General features: G+C 34.8%; 1 protein-coding gene across 1 annotated transcript; it reads right to left on the bottom strand.

Moving 5' to 3' along the window:
- Nucleotides 1-894: 894 nt before the first annotated feature.
- Nucleotides 895-12,957, bottom strand: LOC141626735 (calcium-dependent protein kinase 18-like). The gene is made up of 11 exons (XM_074440404.1): nt 12,348-12,957; nt 4,851-4,981; nt 4,538-4,579; nt 4,332-4,443; nt 4,166-4,244; nt 3,619-3,788; nt 3,134-3,260; nt 2,815-2,930; nt 2,545-2,715; nt 1,703-1,876; nt 895-1,506 (listed from the first exon to the last, which is right to left on the bottom strand). The coding sequence occupies exons 1-11, from the start codon at nt 12,783-12,785 to the stop codon at nt 1,342-1,344; spliced, it is 1,725 nt and encodes a 574-aa protein (XP_074296505.1). The 5' UTR covers nt 12,786-12,957; the 3' UTR covers nt 895-1,341.
- Between the last annotated feature and the right edge of the window lie 1,239 nt (nt 12,958-14,196).

Raw genomic sequence — 14,196 nt, 5'->3', positions numbered from 1 at the left:
CAAAAATATTAAATGTCATATATGAATTATATTATTTTTCTTCAATTTTAATAATAAAAGTTTCAAACAGGCCGCGCGAAGCGTGGGATACCACCTAGTATTTTATATATTCGTAAGGTGCATTGAGAATGTTCTCATGAAATAAGGGTGAAAACTAGCTACCTTCGTAAGTTTAAGGTCTATTCCCTTGATTATCTCATTTAACTTGTGTAGTCGATATCTCGCTCATTTTACAAGCTCGTTGAAAATGGCAAAACAATGTTTTAGAAATTAATTTTCCAGTTCAAAATTTCAAATGAGATCCCTTTGAAACATAAGAGAAATTTAATATCATATATTGCTTCATAATTTAACTACACACACACAAGATTAATGTTTTAGGAAAGTATATAACTATAAATGATGTATGTTGTTTTTCAAATATTTGAGTTAATTACTCAAATTTTACATTTAGGATTTATAAGAACAAAAATAAGCATGAGAAAATTGAATATGAAGTATTAATTAGTTATTTACTGTTAACATTTGTGCGTGATATATATGAATAAATGCTAAGCAGTAATTAATTATTTCAGCAATCGGCTATTAAAAATCTGGGTTAAGGTCCTGGGTCAGGGTGGGCCGGGCCCCGGCCCAACTAGCCTAAAATCCGCCCCTGGGTGCGGCCCGGCCCGGCTCGTTTGCATGTTCTAACATGTCGTGGGTGATTGAATACTTGCCAATTAGTGTTGCAAGTGCGTACAGCCATACAGGTCGGGGAACATGTACTCGAGATGGGTAACCCCTACCTTCGCATCTTTATGAGTGCGGACCTTCTGTCCATTTTCGCGTACCATCTTACTACAATCCAGGATCTGAAATCAAAGTAACAGAAAGAACTACAACAGAGAACAAGAAAAACTGTTACATTTTCATTTACCACGCAAACTATGAACATTCACTATTTTCCTGTCGCCTTTTTCGGACACATTCACCACTTTACAATTTACAACTTCCACAAACAATCACAGAGTCCACAGACGTTTCTTAGTATTATCAACTCCACGGTACTCCAATCCCTAACAGAGTTACAGCCTGTACTGGAGCAACACAGACCCAGAAAACCCACCAAAAAGGTACATCCCTCCGAATTCGGCCCAAAGGCCCATTCTGGGGAGAAAGTGTAAAACACCGATATCAACGCGATTGAGCTCGTCTCTTGCCCCAAACATATCTCGTCGCCAAACCAAAGCCCTCATGAGTCATGACCATGTAATTCAGTCCTGAAACTCATAGGCTGCACACTAAGTCTCTAGTTTGCGAAGCCTGAACAATGCCAGCTTGTGTCGATCTAAACTTAAATCAGTGTCTCCTTGAGTTCCTTGCACAAGATGGACTGGCTACAATACGTGAGCTCATGCTTGCCGACCTCAGAAGCCTTCGGAACTCGGCTAAGCTTATTCTTCCATCTTTATCAATGTCGGCCTCCTCTAAAAGTGGCTCCATTGATCCCTTCAAGCCTGTGTGCTGTTTTCATTTAAAAAAGAATACACAATTAAATGCAAGAAACAATAGATAATGCTTTTGCATGGAGAGAACAAAAAATAAAGTTTTCATTGCATCAAAAATAACATCAACCGGCCACCAATTCACAATATAAGAGACTCTGGCACGTCTGAGATACGAGACAAATACAATGGTAGCCGAAAACTTATAAACTTACCATTCTGAGTTCATCAGGGGTTATATATCCATCTTTGTCAACATCAAACTTCTCAAAAGCTCTTTGTGACAGCTCTTGCCACTTCTCATTGTCAAGCTCATGTAATTGATGAACATGCAAAGTCGCCGCCACAAATTCGGTGAAATCCACAAAGCCATCAGTGTTGCTGTCAATCTGCAGTAAGGCAAGCACAATAGAATTAACGGAAAATGCACGCGGTGCCCTTGAACTTTGATGTTTTGCCCGAAATACCCAATTTTTTGATCCGGAAAACTTTAAGAGGCTATAGCTCGTGTTTTCGAGCTCATAAAGTGACGATTTTTTTTTTCAAATTCATTATCTTTTCGAGAACTACGACTTGAAAAAAAAATTGTTGAGTTTGGAATTTGTGACCAAGAGATAAGGTCACTCAAAGTTTGTTCGGTAAAAAAAACTTTGACGTACAAAAACTCCAAGGAAATGTGAAATAAGTAGTCCCTTGAGAGACGGTCTTGTATTAATACGATTGGAGAACGATCCTGACTCCACTACAAGACTCACCCATGTCCTAAGAAACTGAAATCATGAAACCCCATACAATGAGTCAGTCTTGTGATGGATTTATTATGAGATCGTTTCACAGGGTTATTGATTTCGCTCAATCCCCAGCGAAACACGAATCAGTTCGAGCGTATTCTATCATGGAGCTGGTTTACAAGTAAAAAAACTACATAAAAAACACTATTAATCTCGTATCGCATATCGAATTAGACAGCCTTGCCGTCTCATATGAGGATAAGTAAAAATGTAAAAGAAAACGTGAATTTGAGACTGAGAATGCAGGACAAACAAATTGTAATTACCGCTTCAACAATTTCCATAACACGAGAGTCTTTTAGCTTCCATGGAAGATCTTTAGCAAGTGCTTGCCTCATTTCTTCAAGACTTATGGTCCCACTTTTATCCACGTCAATTGCATCAAATTGATCTCGTAGATTAGCCAGCTCATCATCATTAAGTGTACTAGCTAATGCCTGATCAATGCAATTCAAAGTGTTAACTAAAGAGATACAGGGAAAACACATCATATTTTATATTCCTAGTTTAAAGATTGATGAAGAAATGTTTCATACCCTTAGAGCAAATTGCTTCATACGGCTATACTTCACAAATTGCCGCATGTTGTGCAAAACTGATATGTCAATGGGAATATCCAATGCGTTTCCACCTTCTCTGACCCATTGGTGTGCTGTGATGTCCAAACAACAGGAACGAAAGGGAAACTCAGATTAGAAACATGAAAAGGCATTTTAAGCCAAAATGTGATTAGTATATTAAACTATTAAAAAGACATCATATATTATGTAAATACAGTATAGGACTATATCAGCATTTCCGGAAATAAGACATAGTTCCAACTTCTAAGTTATTGGGAGAAGACCAGAGACATACATAATGCCTGAGCAGCAGTAAGGCGAACAAGAGGATCCTTCACCAATAGTTTCCTCACAAAATCTTTTGCACTGTTGCTTATACTAGGCCATGGCTTACGTCGAAAATCAGGCTTGTTACGTAAAACCTGAAACGAGAAAACATTTTCCGTTAAGTGCAAGACCAAAAATTTAAGTATATAAAGGCAAGCAATGAAAACAAGCAAAGTAAACTAAAAAGATTCAAAAACATAGAAAACCCTAAACATTAATGATCCGAATACGGATTAAAAATGATGCAAGAATTAGTGGATCCTTTCTGATAACATTGATAGCAAACCCATTTTGATAGTTCGTCAAATTTAGAGTATAAAAAATGTCTGGATTTCTGTTTGCAGCCATCTTGATTCTTCATAAAATATTACAGTAAAAAGAAAAATTAACGCACTTCTTCAAACCAATACGGAGTAGTATATAAGGCTTTAGAAAGAGGAGAGAAACATCTACCTCTTTGAATATACCATCTTCAGTTTTGTCCCAAAATGGGCGTCTCCCACAAAGCAATATATACATGATGACACCAATACTCCAGACGTCTGACTCTGGTCCAGATTTCCGTTTTAATACTTCCGGAGCAACATAGTAGGCACTACCAACTATATCAGTGAATTTCCTCGCTGCAATAATACACATTTTGCCTTTCAGCATTTGAATTTTGCAATAAAGACTTGACCAGAAATGCCAGTGACAGGCACGAAAGAATCAAGCAATCAAAGCACTTGGATCCCTACTACTACGATTCACCTAAGCTGGTTGATTAACTCATTGAAGGGTGATAATCGTTGTACTCATGAGTCATGATCTCGGTTCAAGCCCCATCACATCAAAATTGCCCTTGTCAATCACTTTAGACACACAAGAAGAAAACGATTGTAAACCAAATTAGACTTCAAGTTATAGGCGATATTGGTCATCTAAAATCTATGGCAGTATAGCACAAAAAGAAGTTTACACATTCAAGTATTCAACGATTGAGTATTGATTAGGTACGTACAACGATTTATGAAGTCTGATAGTCCAAAGTCGGTGGCCTTCAAAGGTGACTCCTCTTTGGGTGATTTGAACAGAAAATTCTGCAAATAAGAAATACATGGAAATCAGTCATTGTAAGCTCTTTCAACTGGAATAACGAATGTTGTAGGTCCTAATTAATTATCTACCTCAGGCTTCATATCACGATGAACCAGCCCATGTAAATGACACTCAGCAGCAACTTTTAGCATCTGACGTACAACCACTGCTGCATCTTTCTCTGTATATCGGCTGTCCCTTCTGATTGACACGCAGGAAATTATGTTAGCTGAGCATATAAGCAACAAACCCATAATAAACTTTGAACAGCATTATAAACTGAATAATTTCTTACTTAGCCAGTATACGATCAAGCAATTCCCCACCTTCACACAACCTGGTAGCAAGTAGTAGTTATCCGATAATTAGTCAAAAGAAAAATAAGTTAATATAATACCAAAATTGTATGCTTATGCTGAACACTGAACAATAATACGTAAACCAGCACAATTCAGGGGATCAAAGATAATGGGAGCTGAAAATAGATCAACTGCACTCTCTCAAGTTCCAAATAGTGATGGTTCGATTTGGAGAACAGTTTCAAGTTCTTATATATGAAAAATAGACGTTTCTCATCATATCACAAAGCTTAAGTTTTGAGAGCTTACTCCATAACTATGTACACATAATTGTCATCCTCAAATGCGTTATAGAACTGGACGACATTCTCATGGCCAGTAAGGGCTTTCAGTATCTTCACTTCTCGTTTAACATCCTCCACCGCAATAGGAAGAATCATCTGCAATCAGAGAAGTATAAATTCATTATAAACTATACATATAAAAAAAAAAAAAAAAAAATCAGCTCGTAAGACTAAACTATAAACAGCACTATTGCTAATAAGCTAATAAGCTAATTTCGGAAATCCAATACATATGAATTAGTAGCTAAGTCAATAGATTACTCCATTAGAAACCTTAGCACTTCATATAACCCGAACATCATGGTAACGAAAGGATCATGAATGAAACATCAGATTCCATCTTATTCTCCTCTTACAATTTCTGCATTTGTCAGTAAGCCTAACCGATTTTCTTCATAATAATCACTGAAGTCTTCTGGTCAGTGGTCACTATAGCCAGTAGCGGAACCAGGATTAATAGTTAGGGAGCGATAATTTTCAGGGGGCAAACTAGTAGTGCAATAATAAGGTAATGTAGGAAAAATTCAAAAATGTTAACCAAGATATTTAAAATTTTTGATATCTCTCGCCATGTACTAGCCCCCTTAGTCACTTGTCAAAAATTGAAGCACAACTACTGAAATATACTAATTTCAGACAACATTCTTCAAAATTAAACAAGAGAATTTGTGTTGTATTTCCAGCAATAGAATTCCCTAGGTTGACCCTTCAGCCTTGGACAACAAAACTCAAACATCCTAAATATCCATGCATCACTCAATAAATACTACTACCTGTTAGATTTAATCATCCGATTAATAGCCATAAACTTCATATTAAATTATTCGGTAATTGTAGAGCGGAAGCGTACCTGATTACATAACGAAAGGTTGGGATGAACCGCCTGAAGGGACAGTCTTCGGATTAGGTCTTCTAGTAAACACACATACCGACAAGATCTCTCTACTGATGGGATGTGGGGAGATTAGGTTATTGTGTGCTACCAGGACCATAACCCATGTAACTTATATATAGTCTCCTTAGTCTAATGCGCCCATCATGCATTAGAAACCAAATGGGTATCTACACTTAGATAATAGTTTGGTCCATACTTTTTAAGACATAAATAAGCCCGTATTTAATACACCGTAGTGGATCACTATATATTTGGGCTAATCTTTACGATAGCGCATAAATACAATTATTACCGAATTAATAATTTGTCCACATATATTATTGTACTAGGCCCATATTTCTTACAATCTCCCACTTGGGCCAAATATGTTCATATATGTGTGACACCAGATAATTGTATTTACAATATAACCTTATGAGCTCAAAAATGATATCAAACATCCAACCGTCTTAAGCAATTCGGTCCATCAATCATACCAACATAGGATCAAAGCGGCCTTTGCTCCCGTTTGTCGTAGCAAGACCCTCAATGGTCACATATGTCAGTATAACCAACGACATGAATCGAGCATGGGAGTGCAGCATGAAAATAGCATCCGAATGTGATCCCTATATGCATATTTTCAACTGGTCCACCTTAATGAGATCAACCAAAATAAGACAGAGTGAAACTGTAAACCGAAAACCTTATTTCTGCAGAACTTACTAACCATAATCTGTAATGTGTCTAACATGAAAAACTCCCACTTAACCTGAAATTCCTTAAAACTGAAACACCCATTTGAGCAGTGAGCTCAAGAAAGACCGTGGATGGTAATTCCTTAGTAAACGGATCCGCAAAATGGAGTTTGTAACATGTATAGTTGACACATTTTCACTCTGAATTGTTCTTTAAACTATACATCGTTTGTACTGTTATTAGAAACTATACCATCTGTCAAAAATTATTGAAGTGATCTTTCAATATTGTACAGAATTCGCAGCCTCAAGACAAATGTTTATAACCAACTAGGAGTCGAAGTACCATCTGATCTCACCCTCAGTCGATCTCCTATAAATAATGTTTTGTTCTAAATATAAATTACAAACAATATATTTAGCTGCCTTGGTGGATCCAAGATCCTAATCCGTATTACCTTAATATCTGTCAAACTATAGAATGTACGCAATATCCAAACACGTGCAAACTAAGTATATAAAATATTTCTTAAATACATGAAACATTAAGACTTACTGTATTTTTTGAATACATATTTTCTTTAGGGCATCAATGAGACTAAATATGTCTCCTTTACTGAAAGGGTAGAAAACTTGAATATTTTCATACTCCCACTGAATCCTGAGTATCTACAATCAACTACCAGATTCATCTAGATCAAATAAGATGATAACATAATAGATTTAAGATTTCTTAGACGGAAAACTTTACTTAAAGCTTTATTAAATGAATTGCCTTAATTTGCAGAAAATCTACTTTGAATCTATTGAATCAAAGTTCTAATTACTGCACTGAATAGTTTCATCAATGTCACCATTAGAAAACAAACCTTTAACATTCATCCAATATAACCAAAAAACCGAATATGCCCAAAAGTCCTTATAGTCAATACCGACACGATGATCCTGATTGCCACATTACCTTTTACACCCTTCTTGGTAATAAATGGATATTTGAAACCAATATATTTCACAACTTTAGGTAATGGAACAAAGTCCAAATATCATCATTCATCAAATGACTTATTTTCTTTATGGCATCAATCCACTTATATGAGTTGGGACCTTCAATGGTTTGGCAAAAGGCGATTAAATCATCTTTACCATTCCATTATCTAACTCTTATTACAACTAATTAGCCCGTCACTACATTGTTGTCTATTTTTATCCATACAAGAAACAATGTAATTAATGTAGTTGTATTTACCTTATTATGTGTATCTTCTAATGAATTGGTTATTGAGATATTTGAGTTTGTTCAACCAAATTGATCTTATAATCCTGTATAAGAAGACTTAAGACAATGTCCATAACCTTTTCTCCCACTCAAACTCAATATCCTCAAAGAACCCCATAATTTCCGTCTTAAATAACTTGATTGTGGGATCATTAATTTATTACCCTTAAAACTTTAAAAGTATTATCCACCAAAATAGTCATTGACCGTCCTTAAGTCCAACTATTAACCTTATGGCTTTTAAACCTCAACCTTAATTAGTTGAACAACCCAAATGTGTAAATTATTTAACTATGATTAAATGGTCAATGTTATTGCTAGAACTTTATCCAAAATAGCTGCAGTCTTAATAACTTATTACTAGAGTAATATGTAAAAGGGTATGAATAATCACACTCCTTACCAGGCCTAAGGATCTTGTTTGTATACATACCACACCATCCATATTAAAAAAACCTCATACGGTGTAATATCAAATACAAGATCGAACACTTTAGAAATTTCCTGAAAATTAATTTACACTTATGATCAAAGATGACATAATTATTTCTTTACTGAGTAAATAACTCAGTCAAAAAATCATCACTGAAAACGTCAAGAACTTAAAATTTCTCACAAATGAGATTTAGATATCCATGCCTAAGATCCGTCTACAAATTAACATAATAATTTAAACCATTAATATTTAGATGTAGAATGGTTCACCTTTCCGTATATATGTTAATAACGAGACATTAAAAAAAATTGGTATCTAATCTCCCTTTAACCCTTAAATATGAATATCCGAAGTAAAGGGGTCAACAATTTCATTTTGACACAAAACTTTAATTTCCTTTTTAATGTGTCATACCGAAGAGAAATTGTAGTTTCATAATTCTTTTTTATATCCATTGAACTTTAATGCAAGTGTACTTGAAAGAGATTCCAATCTAAACTATATAAAGTTATCAAAAATGATAGGTTCATCATTATTTCAATTAGGAAAACATAAAATTAATTATTTCTCAATAGACAAGAAAACGAAAAATAACCCTTTCCACCTAAAGGCGGTACCGAAAGTATTTCCACATACAAATAAAAGAGTAAGTCATTAATGATAACTAAATTAGTTGACTGTCTCAAACTCAGATGATGACTTGCCCCAAATAGATGAATCTTTCATCATCACTTGGCTTGTCAGATCTTAGTTATACTTGCATCAATATCCTTATGTGGGTGAAAAAAAACAGATACACCCACCAAACATGATTGGATATAAGAAACTTAACCTTACACAACCAGAATGAGAAGCTTAACTTTACTGACACGTCAAGCGTTAAAAAAATGTTACTAGATTTTCCTCATGTGTCAAGACTCTTAACAAACTAACACTAAAAAGTCTAACCTTATGTTTGTTGTTATTTCTTTGAGTTTTGACTTTTGCAACTTCTTAATGAACTTCTTAATTAACTGAATTAACCGAAAAATGTCCTTAAATATTTCCTTAATATTGCCTTAGACAATCACTAGGCAATGCATTTTGAATGCCCTACTCCATCCTCAAATCACGTGAGTCCACACGATACTTTCCTTATGAGTAGCAATTATACATTCTTAAAGCAATGTTAAGATTATCGCGGCCCAAAATAAGTATTTAAATTCTCTTACCATTCATTTAATAAATGTTCTCATCCGAATTGAGAATGTAACCGAATATAACAGATATAATGAGCATAAATGTCAATCGAATGAACAAAACAATATCCTTATATTTTGAATAAATTCAAATAATTAAAGTGTCTTTGCAAAATTAATATTTAGTTGTTAAACATAAATATTAACTAGTTAAAGACACTAATTTTTAGTAATTGTAATCAAATATTGACGATACACTCACGTCGAATACTAAGCCTTCCTTTGGGCTGACTTAATAATCACATGAAAATCCGAATAATCGTCACATATTTATTACCCTACGTGTATATAATTCTGCCAAATAATGGCCAACCTTTGGGCCGACCATTATTCGCATGAATTACACACACTAAACTGAAAATTTGAATTTATTCACCCTAACAAACTGTATGGGCATAATCCTTATGAGTGTCATAAACATAACGACACTCCCTTAACTTGATTATCAGATCCAAATATTGGCATCCCCATGAACGCAAGACACCTAACACAACATTAAGTTTAGTCTTTGGACATAAAATTAACTTGTAAGTGGTCATCTTGGTGTAGTGATCAAGTATTAACAATAAATTTCTGTCAAACATTAAGCCTTCCTTTGGGCCGACTTAATACTCACAAAGAAACCTTACCATTGTTACATACTTACCACCACAAGCATGACTGAATTTCGGCCAAATAATAGCCTTCCTTTGGGCCGACCATTATCCGCATGAAACTCAATCACACACTATAGTCATAATATTCTAAATCATTCAACTTACACAATATAGGTTACTTTGGCAACTTGTTGTGTCGATCAAACAATCTATAATATTAGACCCGTTATTATAAATCCGATTGGCCAATTATTAAATTTGAAAACACAAGTCCTTAATTGACAAGTGACTTAAACTTTAGTGATAAGTAGTCTTTCAACCACTATATTACCTTATTTCCCTTGTCAAATTACCAAACACGTATCCGATTCAATTAATTTTGTTCCTATGATTACCAAATTCTTGAAACAATAAATTATCCTTAACTGATAAGAATAACTTATCATATGGAACAAATCGAACCGACATGCATCATACACATAACAATCACCAATATTTGTTGATTCTTAAATTAAGTCTTTATCTAATTACTGGATAAATTTGTCTTAAAGTCACAAGGCGATGATCACAAATGACATACCAAACTTTTACTTAAGCTGAATCCTAATTACATAAAACTGAGCAAGACAGCCTCATAATTGTCCATAAACAAAAAAAACAACAAAACTGAAGAAGAATAATCATCACCTCAAAAACCAAATTGTGACTGAAGTTTCCAGAATTTTCTTATATGACAACTATAATGAGGCAACATCAATTTTGCACAAAATTGCTAAATAATTGATTGGATTAATTCTTATAAATGCCATATTGTCATATAACAACACATAAGCACACTATAGAAGAATCATTGTGCTAGATATTACAGACTGAATTGGTGCGTTTTACGAACAAATTCATGATAATCAAAACACTATTTTAAAGTGTCATGCCAAATTTTCTCAATTTCACTATCCCTTCACTAAAGTAATGCATGTAGCGAAAGTCTAAACCTTATATTATCCCATAGTGAAACAAAAACTAAAAGATGGATATCCCAGGCATTGGCCGACATCAAAATTTCACATGATTACCAAGAAAATAATAGGGGTGTCTGAGTTACCCACAAACCTACATCATGCGCCTAAAATTAACCATATTCATTACTTATAAGAACACAATTATACTCATTAGTCATCGTAAATGCATTCTGAAATTGGCGAGTATTGACCATGAGGCATGAGCACATAACCTAGCTGATGGGTATCAACATGGGCACAATCTTGATTCATGCAAGCAGTCAAGTTTAGTATATATAACATGTTGACTCAATTTAACATATCATGGCCGACAAGGACCATAATTGGAATCAATCAAAACACGAACACCAGATTAGTGCACAACGGCACCGAAACTCTTAAAAACCTAATTAATGATCCAAATAATTTAATATGGAGTGGCTCTGATACCGCTTGTTAGATTTAATCATTCGATTAATAGCCATAAACTTCATATTAAATTATTCGGTAACTATAGAGCGGAAGCGTACCTGATTACATAAGGGACGGTCTTCGGATTAGGTGTTCTAATAGACACACATAATCTCTCTACTGATGGGATGCGGGGAAATTAGGTTATTCTGCGCTACCAGGACCATAACCCATGTGACTTCATGTGACTTATTAGTTTCCTTAGTCTAATGCGCTCATCATGTTTCTAATGGGTATCTACACTTAGATAATAGTCTGGCCCATACTTTTTAAGACGTAAATAAGCCCGTATTTAATACATCGCAGCGGATCACTATATATTTGGGCTAATCTTTACGATAGCGCATAAATACAATTATTACCGAATTAATAATTTATTCACATATATTATTGTACTAGGCCCATATTTCTTACACTACCTCCTTCCAATTATTTGATTAAAAAAAATTAAACAAATAATAGGAACAGAACGAGTACATTATCACACTAGTTACCAAGTACTCCCCCTTCCAATCATTTGTTTACCTTAAAATAAAATGAAAACTAACAAATGATTGGAACACAAGAATTACACTATTTATTAAGTATTCATCTGTTTTAATCATTTGTTTACCATTGATTAAGTACTATACAAGTAAAACTCCAAACTTTTTTTACGAAAAACAATTGACATAAAAATACCATCAATCACCCAATAAAATTCGATATTTATGTCGTAAGCTTAAGACGGTCTTAGAACATAAGTACTAACTAACTTACCTACTAATTAGAGTAAAACTCCTAAAACTTAATTAAAAAACAATTGACATACAAATTACAACAACAAATAACATGAAAATGAAATTAAATATAACAAATTAACAAATAAACATTACCTTACTCTTATCAATTTTCTTAACAGCAACACGATCACCATTAGATTTATTAGTAGCAACATAAGTATAACCAAATTGACCATGACCCAATAATTTCCCAATTATATATCTTTTATCAAAATCTTTACCATACCCAAAATCCGTTCTTTTACCACAAGGAATTGAAGATTGTCGTCTTGAACTTTTTTTTTCTCTTAGTTTAATAATATTTGAATTATTTTTATTATTATTACTACTAGTTTTACGATGTTTATCATTATGATAATGGGTAATTGTTGTTGTTGGTACACCAGATGTTCTTGACGGAACTCCATATGTTGTTAATGGCGTTGTGGGTGGTTTTCGACGGTTTTTCTTGGTTTTTGCGGCGGTTAAGGTGGTCGTTGTATTGTTGCTGTTTGATCCTGACACTTTGATTGTAGAAAAACATGAACCCATTATTTTTTATTTTTGGGTTCTATTTGATTTGATCTGATTGTTGAAAGAATTATTAAATTTGATTTGGGGTGTTTGTGAAGAATGTATTTTATATGGGTATGGATGATGATGAAGAAGAGGAAGAGGAAAGATGAGGAAGAAGGGACGAAAATGGTGGAATTGTGGAAATGATGATGTGAAACGGGTGTTGAGGTTAGAATTTGTGCAGCCCCGGTAATACTACGGTTTTCCTATCTTAGCTTAGAGTAGTCCTTACTCGGTCGAGTAGGTTGTCGAGTGTTTTTAAATAGGTTACTGGTTTGGAAACACTCGGCCTAGTTGTGAGATACTCAGCCGAGTAGGTCATACTCTGCCGATTACCCCAGGTACTCGACCGAGTCGAGTACCCGGTCTGACGAAATTAATTTCCGCGGTTTGATTAAGGTGAGTAGAGATTATATATTTCGTATTAACAGTTACAAAATGTAAACTACGTTTACCAATCCTCTAATCACCCTAATCAGTTCCAAGGCTAGTTGATCGATCGTGAGTTTACATCCCGTTTTTCCGTATCGGTTTCGTTGGTAAGTTTCTAGTGCTTTGTTAATCAGTTTGTGGTTGTCTTTTAGGGTTTGCCCTAATTGTTTAGGATGGGGGTAAAGGTTGATTAGTATGGTTTGTGATATAGTATTGTTGTTTATTCTTGCTAGGTGACGAGTTCGTATAGGAACAATTCCAGCATCATTGTTGTTGTTGTTGATTGCAGATTTGCGAATAAGGCAGGGTTTCTCCACTCAGTTGATTGTGTAATTGATTTGAGATTGTTTGTGATTGATTGATTAATATGTTTCATTGGATGGATATTAGTTGAGATGATATTGTAATTGGTATTTTTAAGATCGGACCATGTTCGGGAGATGGTTTCAAGCCCATGTTCGCCTCTTGTGGCTCCCGTCACAAGGGGGTGTGCACATTAATGATCTGGGTGCGCTCGTTGCGATGAGCGGGGCTTAGGTGGGCACGGCTGCGGTCCCCCACTGGCGGTGAGGGTTACCTGTTGCAATGGGTAACCTGGCATTGCTACACACTTAGGTATTAAGTGTGTAGTCGGTTACTGGTTACTAATGGAGTTTGGAGATTGGTATTGCAATTGGATTGGTTTGTCTTGGTTGTGTTTATGAATTCTTATCTTGGTTATACAGTTGACTGACCCTGTTATTGTTTTCAAAACTGTGATGATCCATTCGGGGATGGAGAGCAGTTGATTGAGCATGCATGGCTGTGGATTGCTTGCGGGTTTAGATGGGGTCGAGTCACCATTGATCGCTTAGTTAGCTTCCGTTGACATTTATACTTTAGTTTCTTTTTTGTTGTTTTGGTGTAAACAGTTTTGGCTAAACTTTGAGTTGTATTTTGATAAACAGTTTGTTAT

The sequence above is a fragment of the Silene latifolia genome, chromosome Y (assembly GCF_048544455.1).
Source record: "Silene latifolia isolate original U9 population chromosome Y, ASM4854445v1, whole genome shotgun sequence".
Lineage (NCBI taxonomy): Eukaryota > Viridiplantae > Streptophyta > Magnoliopsida > Caryophyllales > Caryophyllaceae > Silene > Silene latifolia.
Note: the sequence above shows the minus strand (reverse complement) of the source record. Positions and strands in the feature narration are given on the sequence as shown.

What these genes read in the sequence shown, in the direction of transcription:
- LOC141626735 (XM_074440404.1), bottom strand. Translation starts at nt 12,785, where the DNA reads ATGGGTTCATGTTTTTCTACAATCAAAGTGTCAGGATCAAACAGCAAC. An exon ending in TATGTGTACATAGTTATGGA is followed by an intron (nt 4,580 to 4,850) that starts GTAAGCTCTCAA and finishes ACTTGCTACCAG; the next exon opens with GTTGTGTGAAGGTGGGGAAT. An exon ending in TTATGGAAATTGTTGAAGCG is followed by an intron (nt 1,877 to 2,544) that starts GTAATTACAATT and finishes GCCTTACTGCAG; the next exon opens with ATTGACAGCAACACTGATGG.